The sequence below is a fragment of the Sphaeramia orbicularis genome, chromosome 24, assembly GCF_902148855.1.
Source record: "Sphaeramia orbicularis chromosome 24, fSphaOr1.1, whole genome shotgun sequence".
In the NCBI taxonomy this organism is placed as follows: domain Eukaryota; kingdom Metazoa; phylum Chordata; class Actinopteri; order Kurtiformes; family Apogonidae; genus Sphaeramia; species Sphaeramia orbicularis.
The window spans coordinates 25,479,627-25,494,059 of NC_043979.1; the positions used below are offsets into that span (position 1 = coordinate 25,479,627).

The 14,433-nt window shown below is 37.4% G+C and overlaps 2 protein-coding genes across 2 annotated transcripts; both read left to right on the top strand.

The window, feature by feature from the left end:
- Window positions 1–228: 228 nt before the first annotated feature.
- tmed10 (transmembrane p24 trafficking protein 10) lies at window positions 229–8,450 on the top strand. The gene is made up of 5 exons (XM_030128479.1): window positions 229–456; window positions 1,803–1,923; window positions 3,366–3,439; window positions 5,546–5,672; window positions 7,031–8,450. Exons 1-5 carry the CDS (start codon window positions 280–282, stop codon window positions 7,150–7,152), a joined length of 621 nt encoding a protein of 206 aa, XP_029984339.1. The 5' UTR covers window positions 229–279; the 3' UTR covers window positions 7,153–8,450.
- A 1,187-nt stretch (window positions 8,451–9,637) lies between these two features.
- On the top strand, window positions 9,638–12,628 carry eif2b2 (eukaryotic translation initiation factor 2B, subunit 2 beta). Its single transcript, XM_030128476.1, has 8 exons — window positions 9,638–9,809; window positions 10,133–10,253; window positions 10,974–11,125; window positions 11,252–11,415; window positions 11,521–11,616; window positions 11,947–12,084; window positions 12,165–12,231; window positions 12,406–12,628. Exons 1-8 carry the CDS (start codon window positions 9,638–9,640, stop codon window positions 12,561–12,563), a joined length of 1,068 nt encoding a protein of 355 aa, XP_029984336.1. The 3' UTR covers window positions 12,564–12,628.
- The last annotated feature ends 1,805 nt before the right edge of the window (window positions 12,629–14,433 follow it).

Genomic DNA, 14,433 nt, shown 5'->3' on the forward strand with positions numbered 1-14,433 from the left:
TAAAATCTATTGGAAGTGGAACACTGATCCATGCCTGCACAGTGTTATATTTTAGGGTTTGCATGTGTTTTTTCACGGGGCCCCAAATCGCGGATGCCCAAGTCCCGGGTGCACAGGTCACACACAGGTGGGTCACACCATTACCCTCTGAAGCGGTAGTACTTCCTCCACGCCGGCAGGGGCGCTGGTGCGCACCGTCAGGCCGGCAGAGTGAACAGGATCTCAGTGTTAAGCTGGTTGGCTGGCACGGGCTGGTTGGTCGGTTGGTTGAGAGTAGCCATGGCTCGACTCGCTGCGCTACTGCTTTTACCGGTTCTAATTGAATCGGTATTTTCAATTTCTTTCTTTTTGCCAGTCAACTCAAGGAAGTGTTTACGGGAGGAGATCCACAAAGACGTCCTGGTCACGGGGGAGTATGAAATAAGCGAACAGGCGAACACCAAAACTAATCTGAAGGTGAGCGCAGACCTCCGGCTAACGCTGCCGCACCGAGGCCGAAATACCGCTGATCTCTCCGTTTATGGCTGGGAAGTGTACTGTTATACTTGAAAGTAAATTTAATTATAGTCATTGTATGCTTATAGTGACTTGTATTTTCTTTATCACAGCTGTTTCCGTTGTAGCTGAGTTAGGCCAAAAACCAGTCTTCCTGGTTTTAATGCTAGTAGCTATTTAGTGTTAGCTAGCTAACGCCAGTACTCAAATGGTTTGAGCTCTTGAACATTGTCGTTGTAGAAGGCTATTTTGAGTTATGGCCAACATGAAAAGCGTTGTGTCATAGTTTACAGTTGACTCTACGTCCTCAAATGACCAGTATTTCATGTTGTGAATGTTAAATACTTCGTCGCTGTCATCGTCTCGGCTTTGCTGCTGTTACACGTCAGTCTTACTGGCCATTCAGCTGGCAGCTACAAGCTAGCAACATTAGCTTACTAGCAATTTACCATAGACATCAACAGCGACTGATTAAACACATTGGATTCTTGTATTAGTCCTCTTTGAATCATACGTAGGTTATTGTTATTGCTAACCCATTATTAACATCACCGAACCCCGTGGATAAATGTTTGGATAGAGGTTATTATCTAAAACCCATGTGATAATCGTCAAACAGCTGTTAGGTCAACACCAACATGTACACATTCCTGGTTAAATTATAGCAATAACCTTTACTGTGTAGCGTCTCTCATTCAAATGCAGCTCCAAGTGCTATAACTACAATCAATAAATTACATACACTTAAGCACTTGAGTTGTTATAGACTTGTAGTGAACATTAAAACAAGGATAAGATGGCATAAATAATGTAATATGGGAAACCAAATGGAAAACACTCACTTTAGAGGATAAAATTGAGATAAAACTAGAATTTGCAATGAACATAACGTAACACTGAACATTAGGTTAAAAAATGTATAAGGCATCAGAACTCAGTGATTTTGTTTCTGCACACATTTTATTAAGTAGCCAAGTTGTCTACAGATAAATTAGGTTTGGCAAATGTTATTTATTTATGGCCTGAAATTAGTACTGCACTAATCATCAATTATTAATTAACATGTGACACTGACTGTATGTACCCTATACGTCTGCATTCCACAGACTTAACTTTCTAAAGAGATAAAACAGAAAATGGGAGCAGACCATCCCATTTTAAAAATTACAACCAAATATAATATATGCTTGTTATGAGTTAAAATGATTAATATCTAAAAGAAGAGTTTATTTTAAATGATTGAGCTTCATGTTTTTATATGTGTGGACTACACATCATAATAGCTTTTGTTTTGTTGAACTTCACAGATCACAGATTCCTCTAGCCACACTCTCTACTCCAAGGAAGATGCAACAAAAGGAAAGTTTGCATTCACCACAGAGGATTATGACATGTTTGAGGTGTGCTTTGAGAGCAAATCACCAATGGGTAAGTGTTTTTACCATCATTCAGACAACTCGCAGACAGTAAATGATAATGTTTCTCAAGGCACAAATGCCAAAGACATTTTCTCTGGTAGACATAGTGTTTCTCTGGTAGACATAGTGTACAAAAATAATAGTCAATGTTAAATCATGTTAAATATAAAATAATTATTGTAGCAGACATGTCAACATAAGCAATAATATTTTGAATGAAGTGTATAATGACACGTGATCTTTTTCTTCTAGAGTTGTCGTACATATATATATATATATATATATATATATATATATATATATATGTATATGTGTATATGTATATGTGTATATGTGTATATATATGTGTATATGTATGTATATGTATATATATATATATATATATATATATATATATATATATATATATATATATATATATATGTGTGTATGTATATATATATATATATATATATATATATATATATATATATATATATATATATATATATATATATATATGTGTGTATGTATATATATATATATATATATATATATATATGTATATATGTATGTATGTATATGTGTATATATATATATATATATGTGTATATGTATATGTGTGTATATATATATATATATATATATATATATATATATATATATATATATATATATATGTATGTATATGTGTATATATATATATATATATATATATATATATATATATATATATATATGTATATGTGTATACAGGGTGTCCCATAAGTCTCCATACATAGGAGACATAATACATTCCATACATATATGGTTCTAACATGTATTTCTTTATATTTCTTCTTTATAGTTCTTCAGCAGTGGAGGACACGCATTGAAATGTGGTCGCGACAAAATGGCAGTCATATAGAGCATATTATATAAATAAAAATGGTTTATGTGAAGAAACGTTTATTTTTCCTATGTATGGAGACTTATGGGACACCCTGTATAATGCTGTCTTTGCAGAGCATGATTAGTTTTGATTTGATTTTCTGTGACATGTTAGCTTTTGCAATATTGCTTTCCTTCGCATGTAAAAATAACAAAATGGAATCTGTTTTCAATCAATCAGCTGTTTTAAAGAAATTAGAATAACCTTCTATCACACATAGAATAACTAAAAATGGAATCAGAATGAAAAAATACACAAAAGGCTTTCATCATTTCATTTATTTTATTTAAAATTAGTAAAAACTCACTTGTGTGCATCAAATTATATATAGTAAATGCAAGCAGAAGTTCAATAAAATGGCAATAAAAGGAGAACATGTAGCTCTATGTCAATTTTTCCAGTGATGCAAAAAGTCAGCGTCAGTCTAAAACATTTTCTTCCAAGTCCATGTGAGGCAAAACACTGTTTTGTTGACTTAAGGATTTTATGAGACGAGGAAAAGATTTATCTCTCTCATTTGAGTCTTTGTTGTCATTAATTAGGAACTGGGAGAGTGCCTGACCAGCTGGTCAATCTGGACATGAAGCACGGCGTGGAAGCCAAAAACTATGAAGAGGTGGGTGTCTAAGTCTGTGCCTGTTGCCTGATTCTGATGTGGAATCTGTATATGATAAATTTGACTGTAGTTTGTAGACAAGACGATTAGATGTAGGATTTTGTTCCAGTTATGGTTCTTATAAATACTTACATTATTCTATATTAGAATCCAGAAAGCTTTACTTTATTTATCTATTGTGTTGCTGAATGAGATGGAAGTGCTACCGGGCACCCAAATCTCCTCAATAAAATCTAAACTGTTGGTGTTGATTTTGTTGGCATTTTTACTTTCCATATTAAATATCCACAATTAAAACAACCAAAATATGAAGTGAAAAAGGAGAAAATGTTGCTGGAAATAGTTGGCAAAGTTGCTGTATTAATAATGAGTAGATGCAAGGAAAGGAATGGAAATGGATGTAATGAATAATTGTGGGTATGTGCATATGTTGATCGATAAGGAAACTGCATTTTCTCAAAACTCAGTTAAAATCAGCCTTACATTTGGGCTGAAACCTATAGTGTGAGTTTAATGAAACGGCAGATGCAAGAAATACAAACTCTCCATCAAAGTGTTGTTGAGTTATTGCTTCAGGAGCATATTTACATGTATGCTATGATAAATAATTGTTGATAAAAAAGTGAGGTGTTTGTCTGCATATGCTACCAAATGTTGTAACAGTAAAACATATAGAGGATGGTGGAGTGAGTGGAGGAGGCTCTCTACTTTCCATATAAGGAGATGCTATTGTGCATCTGACCTGCATTACTTGGCACTGCTTCTCAGAATGGATAAGTGTTGGGTGCTGTTGCTGCCTCGGGGAATACTTGTTAATAATAAATACAGACACGATAAAGCCTTGTGAGCTGAGAATCACCCCGCTTCCCACACATGGCGCACAAAATGACGATCTATTACAGTGTGTGTGAGTAGGTGGCTGAACAGGGAGAACTCAAGTAGGCAAGCCTGTCTGTGGGAAGGTGGGTGGAGCTGAAACTGCACATGTATTCACCTACGTAGATGGGTGTGTTTCCTTGATCAAATTTACAAGTGGTTAAGCTGTTTGGTGTTCTTGGAAAGTACAAGTACACCACAGATTCCAAGCAAACATCCCTGTGTGTCAGTGTCTGACACTGTGATCTTGGTAGTTGATCAGCCTTTGTTTATTCTGCATATATGTGGTATCATTACTTTGAAATGCATAGAAATATTTTGTTACACCCTTATTTACGTAACAAGCAAAATATCCATGTGTGATGCTAATGCAAATTATGAGGCTGTAGACTAAAATTTAATTACAGACTGTGCAAAGTAGAGATGTGGAAATTTCTCAGTTCATCTATTTTGTAATGATTACTGAGCGATTCATATTAGAAATGGTTGTAGTTTGATTTTTGGAAGCACTTTCCAAAATTAAAGGTTGGTCAGATAAAGTAATTCAAAACATCGTCCCTGTGCTGTAATATGAGAGAGTGGAAGATCCATTCCATTCAGGTTAATCAAGAATTGCAGTGGATTTGAAATACGATGCCAGTGAAGATTCACAGCTCTATTGCAGATCTAAAAGTTGTTAATGCAAGTCAGTATCGCAACACAGGGAAGTGTAATTTTTGTTTACTTTGTGAGGAAAAATTAGATGTCTTCACACATCAATAATTGCTTTCACTGATTTGGAAATCAGTGTCCTGTCCAACTCCATGTTGAAAAAGGTTAGCTGTAATAATCAGATGAACCACATAAATTTAGCTGTGAATGCATCACACAACAGTTGCATAATCTTGTGGTTGGCTCATTGTGTTCTGTCAAAAACATTTCCAAATACTTGAATTTCACGCATTTTAAACCACTTTCATAACACCACATATTTGTATGTGTGTATTTTATTGATGGAAAGCATAACTTTACCAAATGTCTCAATAGGCAAACACAGTTGTCATCTGAATTGTTTAACACATGGACTCGACTTCATCCTAGTCTGAGAAGGGGCTGTGTTGTTTCAAGGGTTTCATATGTTCCAAGGGAGACACCTACTGGACAAAATCTGTAATAGCAGCTAAATTAGGGTCTGGATGGCTTTGAAGGTTTTGTCTTTCGTGGTTCTCAGCTGTCTCTGTTTGCCTCTAGATCGCCAAGGTGGAGAAGCTGAAGCCTCTGGAGGTTGAACTGAGACGACTGGAAGACCTGTCAGAGTCCATTGTTAATGACTTTGCTTATATGAAGAAGAGGGAGGAGGAAATGAGGGATACCAATGGTAAGACTTACATACCATTCTATTAGTCAGTTCTATGAATCATATCTAAGGATCAGTTAAATGATGTTGACCTGTCTGTCCATTTTTCAATTAAAAAGGTCAAAAATTGGTTAGAAAGAAAAGAAATTGATTAAAAGATACCATACTTTATTCCACTTTATATATTTTTTATCATTGAATTAATGATTTCTCTCCGGGTACTCTGGCTTCCTCCCACCATCCAAAGACATGCACTAATAGGTTAATTGGTTAATCTAAATTGCCCATAGGTGTGAATGTGAGAGTGATTGTTTGTCTCTATATGTCAGCCCTGCGATGAACTGGCGACTTGTCCAGGGTGGACCCCGTCTTCGTCCCTATGTAGCTGGGATAGGCTCCAAGCGACCCCCGTGACCCTAGTGAGGATAAAGTGGGTTCAGAAAATGAATGAATGAATTAATGGTCCAAATCTTTACAGAATTAATTTTAAAGATAAATTGAGGTTGCTCCATATAGCAGTCCTTAAGATCATAGCCAAATCATTAACTTTTACTAATTAGTCATGACTTTGTGTAGGACATCCTTAATGCTTGAATGTTACAGTATTCTTACTTTTTCCATTTCTATTTTAAAGTTCTCATGTTATTGGCCACTAATTTAAGTGATTGGGTTATCCCTCAATTCTTACTTTGTCACTAAAAATATACAGGACAAATTGAATTGTTTGGTGAAATTACTCACATAGTGTACAATTCTAGGCCATTGTTTGCAAAACGTAGCCATGTCTGTGGTCGTGGATAAGACAGCGGTCCTTTGTCCACTGTGGTGGGAGGTTCATAGACGGCTGTTGTCCTTGTCTTGTGACCAAAGACAACCTGTGACAAAATTCTGGCAGTGTCTGAAATTAAGTATTGACTGTCTCTCCATCCGCTATGATCTACATCTACTTAACAACCAAAAGAAATTCAGTATGAAATGACAAACTGATCAATGTGACGTGTCTGTATATATGTTTGTCCAACTAAAATTACTTTCAATTGTCACAATTGGGCACACATTCTCCTTCTCCTCTTTGTATTTTCATTTTTGTAAATAAATTCCTCTATTTTAACTAGAAACACATGTGGATGGTGTACTGTTGTGGTGCCCATTTCTTGTACTTTAACCTGGTTTGTGGCCAGAGGTTCAGTTTGTTTTATTTTTGTACCGTTTACATACATGTCATATCCAGGTTTATTTGATCCATGTTGTAAGGTGCGCCTGCAATAAAGTTATAAAACTGCTGAAATCTCAGCCTGTAGAGACCTTTGTAGGCGGAGGCTTCAGATAAACTCATACGATACTATGACATGACATCTCCTTTCTTCTCTTCTCTCCAGAGTCCACCAACACACGTGTGCTGTACTTCAGCATATTCTCCATGTGCTGTCTCATTGGGCTGGCCACATGGCAGGTCTTCTACTTGCGGCGTTTTTTCAAGGCAAAGAAGCTGATTGAGTAGAGCGGCCCCGGGCTCCTTGCATTTGGGGGAAGCTGCTTTCCGGTCAGCCAACACATCCCAGCATCCACCCTCCTTGGACTAGCTTCAGCAAACAACAGCAAGCGGGGTTGAGGGGCTCAAATTCTAGTTTTGATGACTGTAAGAGCGAGTTCCAAGATTGTCCTCTGAAAAAAAAAAAGATCCACCGACTTATTTAGTGGTTTGGAACATGAAAAGCGCTGTAGGGAGACATGTACTGTGTGAGGTGTGTGTCTCTGCTTCATCTCCACGGTACTTGATGTTTCTGTCTGCACTGTTTTTAATGTTGCAGCCTACTGAATAAGAACTTGTTCCCTCAATCAGTTGAATGATGTTTGATGTTTGAGCTCAGTTTGAATGGATGTGCCATGAGAGAATGTCCTTTTGCCCTTTTGTTGATGTACACATTCTTTGCCATGCCAAGCAATCTAGATCCTTGGTGCCCTTTTATCAAGTGAAGGCTAATGGAAAAGGTGGTTTGTTGTTACTTTGAGAAAACTGGCAACCACTGAACTTCTTTGTTATGTCACTTAATTTGCATACATGTTTGGTAGCTAAATTTAATTGTCATTAGTTTGTTTTCATATTGTAAATGCTACTTAGTTGCTTTACAGGTATTTTTTTTTTTCGGGGGGGGGGGGGGACTGGTTGTGAATTGTCAGAGTAATATTCTCTTAGTTATAAATTAGGTCACTTCTATGAGCTCTTGCACGTTCTATTCTTGTTTTGTTTTTGTTTTTTTCCTTTTTTTTTTTTTTTTTTTGAACATATGAACATTAATTTTGTCACCTGTCAAAAAAGCCGGAAACCAAAAACAATATCCGTGAAGAAATAATTTTCAGTATCATATATGAATGGCAGTTAGTAATTAACCCAGCTCTGTATAATACAGTTAAGATATTTATACAAGTTCCTCTTTCGAGAGTGCAGCGGACGGAGGTTGTGGAGGAAAATCTATGTTTAGTCATAAGCCCCTTTTCTTTACACACTGGCAACTGTTGTGAAAGTTTTAGAGTACAAGTTCCCACTTAAACTATATACCAATCCATCCAGCGTGTTTCTTTTCCTCTAATGGCTTCTAGGGCTTTGGTTACATGAGAATGTGGGTGGTTACAACTGTTCATAATGTGTTTGACGGGGATTAATTAAGGCATCTGACATGGGAACATTTTTAACAATGAACATGCGCATTCTGCGCAGTCAGTGATTTTTATGTTGACTGATGAATTTTGTAAATTTGTGTTGGGCTTTTATTCAATAAAACATTGGATGGATTTACACTAGCCTTTGTGAAGACCAGTAAAACAGTTACCAGCTGATAACGCAGGGAATTCATAAGCTTATAGTAATAATAATTTCCCCTTCTGATCTGTCTCTATTTGCATGATCAGGAATCAGGATGAACCCTGGAAAGTAAACAAAAAAAAAACAATGCAAGTCAAATCATACCTGTGAGAAAGAAATTGATCCTCAACTCTCAAAATTAATGAAATCTAATGAATGACACTCCCACAACTTTACTGTCTCTGGAAGCTGATTTGACAGTGCATAACTTGTTGCCATATTAGGATCAAACACAGTGCAGATTCTGGATTAGTTGTTGAAAATGAAGGTGACTTACTGGTACAGCTGCAGGTTTACCCATGACCACCTGCTCACATATTTGACCTGTAAATGGCATGAGAAGTGATGCACATGACCTCAGGTAATTATCAACACCACCAGTTCCTTGTGGGAGTTATTTGTGTTTGTGTCAGTCAGTGCCACTCTAAGTTCTAAATAAGCTTAAAGGTAAACTATGTTAACACTTTTTAAGTATGTTGATATATTATGTAGACATACAGTGGTCTGGTATGCACTCATCAACAAATTTAGGATTTCATTCATTCATTTAAACTCGGAAAACGCACTCATGAAAAACTTAATTTCCCATGGTCCAAGGAACATAAAGTACATTCAGAGAATATGAGCCATAAAGGTGTAAAAATGTTAAAAAGGACATAGCAGTACCATGCAAAAATAAGGTTAATAAACTTATAAGAAATAGTTTTGATAGTAAAAAATGTAAAGTTAAACAGTTAAAAAGAAGAGCAATTTAAATCAAACCCTGAAAATTTCTCTGGTATTAATGATAATCCATTTGTAGGTGAATTTGGCTCCAGCTGATGCTTTGAGTGCTATGGTCCTGCGAAACGTTTCTAACAATAAATAAAAGTAATATCACTTGACCGTGATTTAATGGCAGCTTACACCCTTAAAGATTGTTTGTGAGTGATTTAATAATGCTGCATACTGCGACCACACCATGAAATTGACGCAATACGTGGTAATACAGCCCACCAATCAAATGAAGCACAGCCACTGTAACCCGGAAGTACTCTTGAAGCACTTCCGCCCCCAAACAGCTGCATGGGAGAACTGCTGAACTACTTTTATTATATCGAAAGCAGGTCGTTTTACAGCAACAATGCCGGGCTCAGATAAAGAAACCGACCTGACGGAGAGGATTGAGGCGTTTCTGTCCGACCTGAAGCGGGGAGGGAGCGGGACCGGACCGCTGCGGGGATCGGCGGAGACAGCCCGAGAAACGACCGCCCTGCTCCGGAGGATCACAGCCCAGGCGCGGTGGAGCAGCGCAGGTGATACCGGCGTGTCGCTTTACTACATTGTCTCTATATTTACAGCTAAAGTAAACATGATAGCAGGGGACGTAACTGGAGTGAAAGCTGTCTGGTGTTCATAATAACCACTCCCTGAATTTGCTGTAGCTAGCAGCTGTCAAAAGTGCCGCAAAGTGATGCAGAACATTTTAATGACTGATAAAAACATGATAGACTGACTCTTATCACTCATTTCTAATAATACCCATATTACATGTCAGTTCACCCATTTTCACTATGTCATTAACATTGTCGTGTACAGGATGGTTGTTTTCTCTTTGATTAAACACTTGTTGTTTCAGGTGATCTGATGGAAATAATTCGCAAAGAGGGGAGGAGAATGACAGCAGCCCAACCCTCTGAGACCACAGTAGGCAACATGATCAGAAGAGTCCTGAAGATCATTAGAGAAGAATACGCCAGGTAAGAATATGAGATTAACAGCATGTCACCAATAGTCACTAAGTTTGTCATTTCATGCTATTTTTATGTTACATTCATTGTAATTTACAGTTCCAATAAGAAACATAAGGAAGTAAAAAATTATTTAGCGAGACTCTTTTTGCACATGATGTGATGGAAAAGAACAAGCTGACAAAAAACACAAATATCATTGACAGTAGCTTTAACTCTTATATCCATACAACTAGAGATTTGCAATTTGGCCACCAATTAAATCATAAAAAATCTCATATGCCATATCCTGCGTGGAGTTTTGGTTGAGTCAAAAAGATCTCTAGAGAAGGATTCTTAGTTTTGTGATATAAACTTAGACAAAACAACAGAAAGCATAATCTTGATTAATCAAGTTAATTCAGTATATTTCCCAGCCCTGTAAACATGTATATAATGGTACATATATTGATAGTTTACTGTACGGGCAAAAGTTAGCAGGAGTAATTATAGATCCCTAATGGAAAAAAAAATCATTCTTCTCTTTCTCTTAGTACCCAAAGTGAAAATGTCCTCTCCACTAACTCTTCACTAGCTATCTTGGTTTCTTGGTGTCATGTTGTCTCCCCAGCACACAACAGCACAGAATATGATTCTGACAGTCACACTACAGTTACAAAAACAAAACAGCCAGACCAAGACATCAAGGCCTGTGTACTGAATATAGGTCTCTGCTTCATTTTCATGCAGGTCTCGAGGAAGCAGTGAGGAGACCGACCAGCAGGAATCTCTCCACAAGTTGCTGACGTCAGGAGGACTCAGCGAGGAAAACTTCAGACAGCATTTTGCAGCACTCAAAGCCAATGTTATTGAGGCGATCAATGAATTGTTGACAGAGCTTGGTTAGCATTTTTTTTCTTTTACTGGCATGTAGTTTATTTTATCAAGAAAGTCCTTAATTAACCTCTCATTGAGTTTATTTCTCCTGTACTGCAATATGAATTTATACTTTCTTATCTGTTTTCCAGAGGGGACGACTGACAATATCGCCATGCAGGCCCTGGAGCACATCCACTCCAATGAGGTCATCATGACAATCGGACGCTCACGCACCGTAGAGGCCTTCCTCAAAGACGCAGCACGCAAACGCAAATTCCATGTCATTGTTGCAGAGTGTGCACCTTTCTGCCAGGTAGCCAGAATAGTGTTTTGTTAAACATGTCAAGAAACATTACAGATCTGCTTGAAAGTAGAAACCAAATTTAATTTTAATTTTTATGTTTTCACCTGCCCTCAGGGACATGAAATGGCAACCAGTCTCTCAAAAGCTGGCATCGAAACAACTGTGATTACAGATGCTGCCATATTTGCAGTGATGTCTCGCGTCAATAAGGTACACTTGTGGATGTACTTTGTATGGAAGTTTTGATATTTAATTTGCTGCACTATGGTGATCATCCTCTAATAATAACCTGAGTGGGACAATGGCGAGCCCACTATGTAACTTTCTTTATTTAAGAAGACCCAGTACAGGCAAAAAAAGACTTACATCTGTCCTTGAGTGTTACTGGTATATTTTTTTTCATGTTTTATTGGGTTGAACAAATGCCTGTGTTATAAATATTAACTTCAAACCACCTGCACCCACGACCTACAACACAGAAGAGTTTGAACCAGCAATATCTTCACTTATATATGCACATGTTTGATTGTTTGCTTTCAGGTCATCATTGGTACGCAGACAGTCCTAGCAAACGGAGGACTGAGGGCTGTCAATGGGACACACACACTTGCCCTTGCAGCTAAACACCACTCAACACCTCTCATTGTCTGTGCTCCAATGTTCAAACTTTCACCTCAGGTAAGAAGAGAATATACAATGCTGGATTCTCATAATTCATGTAAAAATGAATAGTAATAAGAGTAATTTTTCATCTTTAGTTCCCAAATGAAGAGGATACCTTCCATAAATTTGTTTCTCCCCATGAGGTGCTACCTTTCACTGAAGGTAATAAAATACTTAAGTTGCCACTCAAGCAAAATGGAATAATTGTTTGTTATGAGAGGAAATATTTGTCATTTTTCCTTTTAATCATTTGTATAATTATTTCTATCTAAAATAACTGCAAACAATCATACTGAAAGAGTAGTAATAACAGTAATAATCATTTTGTTTCTTCAGGTGAGATTCTCTCAAAGGTGAATGTGCACTGTCCTGTGTTCGACTACGTCCCCCCTGAACTCATCACACTGTTCATCTCAAATATCGGAGGACATGCACCGTCGTACATCTACCGATTGATGAGTGAGCTTTACCACCCAGAGGACCATGAACTTTAACCAGTGTTACAAAAGTTCAATAAATTAAATTAAATGGTTGAAAAAATGTTGTTTGTGCTTCTTCTGTTAAAATTGTATACATTGGTGACTTTTCACTGTGCAGAGCAGCAACCTTTACTACCTAAGGAACCAGTTTTGACCACAATGTTAAAGAAAAAAAATCTGATCAGGGCTGTAAATGATATTTGAGCTCTTTTAATGCAGGTATTACAGTCCTTTTAGCCTAACGTAGCTTAACTCTAGGTTTGGTCCAAATGATGCAATCTGATGTTTTACTACCAAGTGGCTACTCTGTAGCACGCTATTTCTGTATATTTGGTTTTATATTAACAGAATAATGCAATGTTTTGGTGGCATCATGAAATTATACTACGATACAGAAAACATTTGGCTAGTTTATTGTGGTATTCATGAGTTTGCTTAAAATGCAAATTACAGTACATTACACTACATTGAAAATAAATACAACATTCCACTGTAACGTAGCACACTTTATCATGTGATGTAGACAATGAACACTAAATATCGGAGCACAAGAAGCTTTTCATTAATTCAATGTGAGCTTGATGTAGTGTTGCTCCTAATGGAAAACATAGTTCCCTCATTGAATGGTTGTTGTTGCTCGTTTAGTCCAGGGGGAGGCGGTGCAGGACCGGAAAAATATTGAAATATCATCAAAGTAGCTGGTAATGTATTTTGTGATGACCCTGATGAAAGTCACAAGGCGACACGTGTTGGTCTAATTTTAAATAAAGCTACTGGAGTTCTTCCCCTGCTGCATGTTTATCTCCTTCTCCATGGACATTGGAAGTAGGTGAAGTTGTACCGGAGATTATATTTAGATTTGCTTCAGGTATTTCAGAAACATCCTACATTTACATTGATCTTATAAATCACCAGATACTTGATTTATATAGTATTTTATCAGTGGTCTTTGTTTTCTTCTAGTAATACTAACAATAATAGGTGACAAAATCATGTTGGTTCAACGCTAAATGAGAAGGAAAATCTGATCAAATGGATCAGTTTTTATTGTTGTAGTTGCTGTTTTTTTTTCCAGTAGGAGGCAGTGCAGCGGCAGAGCAGAGCTGGTGTCTGCAGGTTTTTCCATGAGACTGAGAGGATAAAAAGTCAGTATTTCCGTGTTGTGTGTAATGTAATAACGAGTGTGTGAGTGTTGTTTAAAAGTTACAACAAAAAAAAGTTTAAAAAAGACTGGGTCTCGCTGTATTACTCAGGCTGCACTACAGCGTCTATTCACAGGCGCGATCCCACTACTGAGCGGCACGGGGGCTTTGACCTGCTCCGTTTCCGACCTGGGCCGGTGCACCCCTCCTTAGACGACCTGGTGGTCCCGGGCTTCCCCAGGAACACCATATCGATACCGAACTTAGTGCGGACACCCGATCGGCATAGTCCGCTGCAGCTCAGAGCTCCTGAGCTCAAACGATCCGCCAGCCTCAGCCTCCCAGTAGCTTGGATTACAGGCGCGCGCCACCGCACCCGGCAAGAAAAGCCCGAGCTCATAGGACTTTTGACATCGACAAAGATGACGTCATCACAAGACCGGAGACAATGACATCTAGCGGCGCAAGTAAAAATTACACAGATGAATCAGCGATAAAGATCCACACATCTAAGTTTAGTTGTTATTGTGGATTTAATATCAATGACAATATAGATCTGATAAATGCATGTGACAAATAAATGAACCAACCACAGTGTATACATGGCCTATAGATATTATAAATGTATTCACAGTAAGTATAGAACATATGACAGTAGGTATTTTGAGTGGAGATTAGGAGAGATACCTTGTTCACTTTAGAAAATGTGTAAAAAAAAAAAAAAAAAATCCCTGCCTGAATCA